Below are 8,402 nucleotides of genomic sequence, written 5' to 3'. Positions count from 1 at the left end.
TCCAACCTTAATGATTCCATGATTCTATGCCCGAGAGGGTGACAAGCATTGTAGCCGCAAAGTTGTGACCTGGCTGTTTTCAGCCTTTCGGGTCTGCGGACCTCTCAATAGTTTGGAGTTGGCAGTAGCTTGCCATTTGTCCCAGCAGTTCAGAAACCCCTGATGTAAGGATTTAAGTCTATCCTCCATTAGACCAACATATATAGCTGGAAAATGGAGGCATTTTTGGTGGCAGTAAAGGTATTTCATCTAGACCTGGGCTGGGAGGCTGCGAGACGGATGGCAAACAGCAGCTTGCGGTATAAAGCCACTGGGCTGGTTTTTAAAGACCCCGTTTGATCGTGCAATGCCGCTGGGGCACCAAGCTGCTGTGGTAGCTTTGAAGCCGATAGCTCCTGTGCTTTTTCAAGGATGCCTTCTTCTTGCTCCCAAGACACCCTTCTGGGCTGGGTGGCCACGGTGAAACAAGACGCTGTGGGGTGTTCGTCCCTTTCCGTCCCACGAGGGACGTGTTTAGATGTAATTTTATGAAATACTTTCTTGTCAACGTCGTGCCAGGCCAGACAGAGATAGTGCTGTTTTCTGTAGGAAACACAGTTGTATTTCCTGCAAGGCTGCGCAGTTCAGAGCCCCTCCATCCTCGCTCCTGCTTTCAGAGGCTGAAGGTGCCAAGGTTTGTGGCCACTGCACTAGGGATGGGAGCAGCATGGAAAAAGAAAAAGCAAAGCATCATTTAGCATCATTTTTCTTTTTTTTTTTTGCCCTCTTTGCTCTGCTGTCACAGGGACAGGGTGACAGGGAAGGTAGGGCTGGGTGGGGGAGCAGGGACAGAGGGGCGGGCAGGGGCTACGAGCCAGGAGGGAGCGTGCTGCTTCCCTCCGGAAAGGCAGGGACACCCGGGGCTGGCCAGGGGCTGCTGGCCAGCCAAGCCCCGAGCCTGAGCAGAGCTTGTGATCAAAGCCTGCCAGATGCCTGGAGGGTGGCTTTGATCTTTCTGACACACTGCCGAAGAGGAGCTGAGTTAAATGCGGGGGTCAGCGCAGCTCTTTGTATTTGCTGGGACCCTTCCTCTCTCCTTTGGCTTAGCCTCAGCCGGTGCTGGCAGGACTCACCCTGCCACCTCAGAGGGTCCAGTGCCGTCGGAAGGTGGAGGAAGCACCCAGGGTGTTGCTTTAGCTGTGGTCTTGGTTGCATGAGTTGGGATGAGCAAGCCGTACCCTGTGCATGCCCGAGCTGCAGGCAGCTGTGCCACTCAGGTAGAGCTGCAGGAGTCAGAGTCCCAGCCCCAGTGCCAGCTGGATAGTGAAATCCAGTGTGGGAAATGCCAAGAGCATTCCGTGCACACAGCCACTGTCCCCAACCCAGATGCACGCTAGTGGGTTGCACTGGGAGACCTGGGAGCGACAGGGTTGGCAGGACCCACCTGGCTGATCCCAAGCATGGATGCAGCATCCCGTCCCCTCCAGGCTGCAGGGCGTCCCCTGAGCCCCCCACCTCCTCTGCAGGGGCACACGGGTACCTGTTGGGATGCATGAGTACCAGGGGAGGCTAAAGGACCCCTCCTTCTCCCCTGCCCCAATTTAGCACCTTCCCTCTGTGGATTCCTAATTAGCGTTGGCTTAGCCCCCTGCATTCTCACAGCCCCCTCCAGCCCTGGGATCGTCCTCTGGAAATGCATCAAGATTCACATCACCCAGATGTCACCTGCAGCATCTCTGAGCGGGGTTCAGCCAGACACTTTCGTATGGGACACTGTGATGCATTTATTTACCTCTTTCTTTTACAAAGCGTGTTTCCTGGAGAGTCGTGGGCTGTACGGGATGTGCCAGGATTTATATCCAGAGCCTATGAGTTGGGATGCTCCTCTCCTGAATTGCAGCCTTTCCTCTCGCTGCTCTGAGTCTGAGGGTTGCAGGGGGACCATCGTGAGCATTCTCCAACACGGGCTTGTCTGGAGGAGTTGCGGGTCAGCAGTTTGGGGTGACACCACTTCTACCTGCAGGGCATTAACTCTGGAACGTAATGATCACGCAGGACAATGCTAAGTGTGTCCTCTCAAGGTGATGATCCAGCTGTCCTGATCGTCTCAGAGCAGTGAAGCCTGGCATCTTGCCAGGGCTTGCTGGGGGGTGAGGACTGGTTTAGGGAAGAGGGCACTGGGTTCCTGTGGCCTCGCTCAGCACCGGCCAATGTTCATTTCCCGCTGCTTTGAAACAAAACCCAAGTGGCAAGGCCATCAGCAACGCTGTTCCAAAGCCGATGTGGGTTGGGGTGTTGCTGACTTGTGATGCCCCGAACACTCGCAGCTTAATTTTACGTGTGCTAGCGAGTTGTCTGGGTGCTTGCAGGCAGCCTCTTCAGCCTAAAGCGACGCGTTCACCCTGCTGTCCCCAGTCCAGGCCATCTCCTTGCAGACCACAGAGGTTTTTCCAAACTGCCCGTTTTCCCAAGTTCTGCGATTGCCGTAAGGATCTGGACTTTTAAACTTCCAGAGTCGGTTTAAGGCCCCAGCTCCATCCCCGTGGCTTGGCATGGAGAGGCGGAGGGCGCGCCCATGCCTCAGGCATGAGCTTCACAGGGAAACCTGCCCTCTCACATCTGCCTTTCTCCTTTCGCAGAGAAAATCGCTGATCGCTTTGGAAAAAGAAGACGAGGAGGAGAGAAATAAAACAATCGAAAGTTTGAAGACTGCACTGCGGACAAAACCAATGAGGCAATTCCCTTCCGTTTCCTGGCTTTATCGCCACAGTCATGGCTCTTGATTCATGTCCACTGGTGGAGGGGGGTTAAATAGAAATACAAATGGGGCCTGCTGAGGACGAGGGAGGCAAGGACCCTGAAATGCCACTTGCTTTTTTCGATGCGCCTCTTGTCATTTTGTTCCTTTTGCTCAGTCCTTTTAGTGGCCAAGAGCCACCAGGACCTTCACAGCTGTTCAGGCAAATCAGGCGACTTCTTTTTTTTTCCAATTTGCTTTTGTTCTGCTTGGAAAAGAAGGTAAAAATTCCTTCCAGATTGAATTTAAAAAAAAAAATCCAATTTTTGTTGGTCAACCAGGCCCTTTGTTTCAACTTCAACTTCTCTTGCACTTTTTAAAGGAATAAAATCACATGAATCTTCTGGCTTTTATGAAGTGCAAAAAACCAAAATGTTGCTAGGCGGTTTTGATGGGGAGGATAAAGAAATGGGTAGGACTCTTTCAAATGTCTGTAGTTTTTCCTAAATTCAGTTTCTCTGGAGTCTGCATGCACACATCTGCAAAACCTTTAAGATGCCTCAGGTCAACATTTTCTGATGGGTAAATGTTTCATTAAGAAATGCATGACCTGTTCTGGTTATGGAAGAAACAACTTTGCTATTGCTTTCAAATGCATTCCCCTCTTCCATTTCTCTTTTGCGATGGTTCTGGTGATGATACTTGATAAGAAATTCCCAGGGTCGAGGGTGAGCACCCAATTTCTGTTAAACCTGCAGCTCTTGGGTGCTGGCTTCCCACGGTCTCCTGGGCGCAGGGCTGGTACCCAACCATGAAACTTTGCAAAGACCTTAAAAGTGGTTTGTGAGTCTGTCTCACTGGAAGTCAGAAGGATCCAGCAGGCTCTATAGAAAATTTTACCTGTTGGACCTGCTTTTGCTCCAAGGGAAGTGAACATCAAATTTCCTTTTGACTTTGGCTAGAAGAAGAGTAGGCTTTGAAGCAGAGAAGTCAGTTTTCCCCGAGCCTGCAATTACCCCTTTTGTTGCTGCGCATCAGCACGGCTTGTTGCAAATTAAAATCATCCCGATGCTGGGATGTTCTTGGCTCATTTGCTTTCCGAGCCCGTGCCTTTTGCCAAACCAGAATACATCCAGCCTAGATGGCATCGGGCAGGGAGGTCCTAAAATGTCTGAGCAGCATGCAGTGTTATGTCTGCCTGCTCTAATGAATCTGCCTGGGGCACTGCCGTGCGTTTGCTGTCTGCTTTCTATTTAGTGACGTTATAAGTCATCATAAAAATCAGAAATCCCTTAAAATTGGTGAGATGTGCCTAAGGGAGGAGAAGGATGTGAGTGGTGAGGCAGGAGAAGTAGCAAGAGGCAGAAAGTCTGACAGGCATCATGGGCTCAGCTGGGGTTGGGGTGTCTGCGGCTGATGAGGAGGCGACTCCAAGGCTTGGGAGCTTCTTCCAGTCCTGTGCAAAACTGGTCACAAGTGAGTGAGATTTAAGACTCAGGTTGGGAACTGGGAAGGTTTTGCAGCAGCGTGGCTGCAAACTCCTAACCTCCACCCTGGGGCTTGTGCTGGTGGCTGGGTTAGCTGGTCCTCTTCCGAATATCCTAGCTCTGGACAACCTTGGGCAGATGATGCCTGGTTGCCTATGCTATCGGGCACCGATTAAATTGCTAAAATTTTCACAACTTGTCCCTGTGCTCTAAGCCTGCAGGCTTTCTGCTATCCAAAGTCCAGGAAAAAATAGATAAGAAGGTTCTGGGTTTACAACAACAGGCAAGTCAGCCCTGTTTGAGGTTAAAATGGTCCTTCAGCATTTGGTTTTAAAGCTAAAAAGCCTCTTTCTGGCAGGTTTGTAACCCGGTTCATCGACCTGGATGGCTTGTCATGTATTCTGAACTTTCTCAAAAGCATGGACTATGAGACAGCGGAGTCTCGAATACATACCTCGCTCATTGGATGTATAAAAGCACTAATGAACAACTCCCTGGGCCGGGCTCACGTCCTGGCCCATTCGGAGAGTATTAACGTAATTGCTCAGAGTCTGAGCACGGAGAATATTAAGACGAAGGTGGCAGTGCTGGAAATCATGGGCGCTGTGTGCCTGGTTCCCGGGGGCCACAAAAAGGTACTGGAGGCGATGCTGCACTACCAGAAATACGCCAGCGAACGAACTCGTTTTCAGGTAGGTGGGTCTCGACTCGCCCCTCAGCTCCCGAAATTCAGTCTTCTTGTCCCTTCCTCCTCCTCGATATCTAAATGCTGCTTGCAAGTGATTCATTAGGGCCGTTTGCAACTTAGATACTCTGGGAATTACTCCAGAACCATGTCTGATGAGATCTGCAGTTGAGCAAAGAGTGAGGAACCAGTTATTTAAGGCAACACCCCCCCAAAAAAAAAATGCTTGCTTGTGCAGGGTCACTGTGATGGCTCTGCAAGGCTGTAGCACATCTGGATGGGCTGATGTTAGCCGAAATGGGTGCTGGGGTGGGCTGCATTACAGCAGGCAGCAGCTGATGATCCATCACTAACGGGTTGCTACGGGGGGTTTTGGAGCACCACAAGGAGTTGTTCCTGCATGTGTCTCCTGGTTGTTTGTGCAGCCTTGGGGCTGTCGCTGGGCATTTAACTGATGTTGCGTGTTTGGCAGACGCTGATCAATGACTTGGACAAGAGCACGGGGCGGTATCGGGATGAAGTAAACCTCAAGACAGCCATCATGTCCTTCATCAACGCAGTCCTGAGCCAAGGGGCAGGCGTGGTGAGCGCCGGGGCTCTTAGAGAGGGAGATGTTTTGGTGGGTTTGGGTGTTCTTATTTCAATAACGTTTCTGAGGACGTGCACCTTGCTGTGTTGACCCCACAACTCTCCCCTGCAGGAAAGCCTGGATTTCAGACTCCACCTGAGATACGAATTTCTCATGCTTGGGATCCAGCCAGTCATTGATAAACTGCGAGAGCATGAAAATTCAACCCTCGACCGGTGAGTAGTAACCCACAGCCTGACGGTTGTTTTTGCCCTTTCCTTGCGCCCTTGCTTTCTGGTTTCTGAAGTTTGCCTTTGGGGAAAGCATGTGGGTCTAGACTGTCGATCTGTCCCCTTTTGAGGAAATTCTTCACTGTCACCAGAGAGGGAGAGGAAACACCCCAGTGCTGTTTCACTGCGCTCTAATGTAGGGTTGAGCTGGGAAGGATGTGCCGTTGCGGGCCTGGGGGATGCTGCCAGCCCTCCTCCTCCTCTTCTTGTCCCAAAAGGCTCCCCAAAAGACTGGGAGCTCGAGACTGAAGATCCAGTTGATGTTTCAAGTCCTGCTTGTCTCTGGGCCGGTGCCGGCTAGTGGGCTGCTCTGGAAGCTCTGCCAGACTGGCTGCCTGCAATTTATTAATTGTCACATTCATACCTACTTTTAATAGTCTTTTTTTCCCCCCTTTCTTTCCTCAGGCACTTAGATTTTTTTGAAATGCTTAGAAATGAAGATGAATTGGAATTTGCCAAAAGATTTGAGCTGGTGAGTACGAACGTTGCTGATGCAGACACCGGCACTCGATGTCATGGTTCCTTTTAAAAGCACCTACGTGGCCTGGGATGAAGTGCGGTCATTTGGATAAAATTTGGAGGTTGGAAATCTGTCTCCTGTAGCCCTGCTCTGTTGCAGCCTCCATCCTACAACCTGCTTCATCCCTGGCTGCTGACCAGAACTCTTTGCCCCTTGCAGGGCAGTGGGGCTTGTCTGTCCATCAGGCGTGGGGTGGGCATGGCTCGTGGAGTTTGGAGCTGAGACTCGGGAAACAGGTGGTACCGTCGCCAGTCCAATGGCCTGATCTCGCTTTGCTCCTGTCCACAGGTCCACATTGACACCAAAAGTGCGACTCAGATGTTCGAGCTGACGAGGAAGAGGCTGACACACACCGAGGCGTACCCGCACTTTATGTCTATCCTGCACCACTGTCTCCAAATGCCTTGTGAGTCCTGGGGGAGGCGAGGAAACCTGCGGCTGCCAGGGGCTTGGCAGCCCACATCTCCTCACCGGGGGCAGCAATGACCTCCCTGCTGCTCCCCTCAGTATCTCCCCTTCTTCCCCTCCAGATAAAAGAAGCGGCAACACTGTCCAGTACTGGCTGCTGCTCGACAGGATCGTGCAGCAGATCGTCATCCAGAGTGACAAAGGGCAGGACCCTGACGCCACTCCCCTGGAAAACTTCAATATTAAAAACGTCGTCCGAATGTAAGTGCTCACCTGCCTTTCCTGGGGCTGGCTGCTGAGTGGCGCTGGCACAGGCCACCACGGCTTCGCTGCCTTCCGCTCGGGCAGGTGAGGGGGCCAGGGCTGGGCGTTATCCCTGCCAGGCTGGCATCGCTTCGACCTCTTGAGCACGATATGCAGGTGTATTAAGCTCAAACTTTGAGTCCTCAGTGAGCTATTTCCCCTGACTGCTGCTGTCACTGTTCCTTATTCATCACTTACTGTCACCCCGTGATGTTTCTGCTCCTCAGTTGGACAAGCCAGCGTCCCCAGAGCTGTTGAGACAGTGCGGCATCCCAGGCTGCAAAACTCTGCCGGGGGGACGCAGAGCAGAGGTTTTGGAAATGCCAATTTGGGAGTCTTAAATCCCACACTCCAGGATTGTTCAGTTGTGTTTCTTGATGGTGATGGCTGCTTGTTTACGGCCAGTCTTTGTGGTAGGGTTGTCTCATCGCACTACTTGTCTTTTCTTTTAGGTTAGTCAATGAAAATGAAGTGAAACAGTGGAAAGAGCAAGCAGAAAAAATGCGAAAAGGTGAGTGATACAGTGTTAACTTTAACCTTAGCATGCACAGTAAACTAAACAGATAACGTATACATGTATTTAGCTGGATGGACTCTGCAGGCTTTACTGAGTGGCTAAGATAATAGTACACTATGGGGCTCACAAGAGAAATAGGCGAAGTAGATATTAATTTTTTCATGGGGAAGCCCTGGCCAGGGCATTAAGGCACAACACTTGCTCCCTTTTCTTAACTGCGCAGCTTCTCCACAGAGCAGCGTGGGGGTTAGTCCCCCACGTCCCCCTGCCATTTGCCAAAAGGGAGTGTTTGTCACCCAGAAGTGGTCTCATGGGGCTGTTTCAGAGCACACCGAGCTTCAGCAGAAGCTGGAGAAGAAAGAGCGAGAGTGCGACGCCAAGGCCCAGGAGAAGGAAGAAATGATGCAGACGCTGAACAAGATGAAGGAGAAGCTGGAGAAGGAGTCCAGCGAGCACAAGCAGGTCAAGCAGCAGGTGGCAGATCTCACGGCGCAGCTTCATGAGATGAGCAGGGTGAGACCCCAGACCTCCTACCCACTGTGGCCCAATCCCAGGCCCCCTGCAAACACCATGGGGTGACTTCTGGAGGCTGAGCTGCACGGGGGGCTGAGAAAGGTGCTTGGTGGGAGGGCCACCACAGTGTTCATCCCTGTGACAGGGTGATTTCGCCTCTCCAGCTGCATCGGACCTCAGTCAGGAGTGCTGAAGCCTTTGGGTGCTTCCTATGCTGGTTAAATTTTGGCAAAAAAGTTAAAAAATCGGCATGGGGGCATCTTTTGCGTGGTGTCCCCCAGCTCCGTATGACCGGTTCCCCCTCCTCTTTCTCTCCCAGAGGGCGATCTGTGCTGCCGGCCCCGGAGGACCTCCCTTGCCACCAGGAGCTCCTGGTGGCCCTTTACCTTCTCCAG

At 51.9% G+C, this 8,402-nt stretch overlaps 1 protein-coding gene across 1 annotated transcript; it reads left to right on the top strand.

Annotated features, from left to right (window-relative positions):
• Nucleotides 1–2,618: 2,618 nt before the first annotated feature.
• LOC104074438 (disheveled-associated activator of morphogenesis 1) lies at nucleotides 2,619–8,398 on the top strand (the record flags this gene model as incomplete). The annotated part of the gene is made up of 10 exons (XM_009574546.1): nucleotides 2,619–2,713; nucleotides 4,562–4,895; nucleotides 5,361–5,471; nucleotides 5,589–5,692; nucleotides 6,152–6,218; nucleotides 6,555–6,672; nucleotides 6,797–6,935; nucleotides 7,430–7,488; nucleotides 7,820–8,007; nucleotides 8,327–8,398. Coding segments are annotated over 10 exons (1,287 nt in total), but the record flags the coding sequence as incomplete, so codon positions are not given.
• Between the last annotated feature and the right edge of the window lie 4 nt (nucleotides 8,399–8,402).

The sequence above is a fragment of the Fulmarus glacialis genome, unplaced genomic scaffold (genome assembly GCF_000690835.1).
Source record: "Fulmarus glacialis isolate BGI_N327 unplaced genomic scaffold, ASM69083v1 scaffold46353, whole genome shotgun sequence".
NCBI lineage: Eukaryota > Metazoa > Chordata > Aves > Procellariiformes > Procellariidae > Fulmarus > Fulmarus glacialis.
The sequence above is the reverse complement of the archived record's forward strand: the minus strand, read 5'-3'. Positions and strand labels throughout refer to the sequence as shown.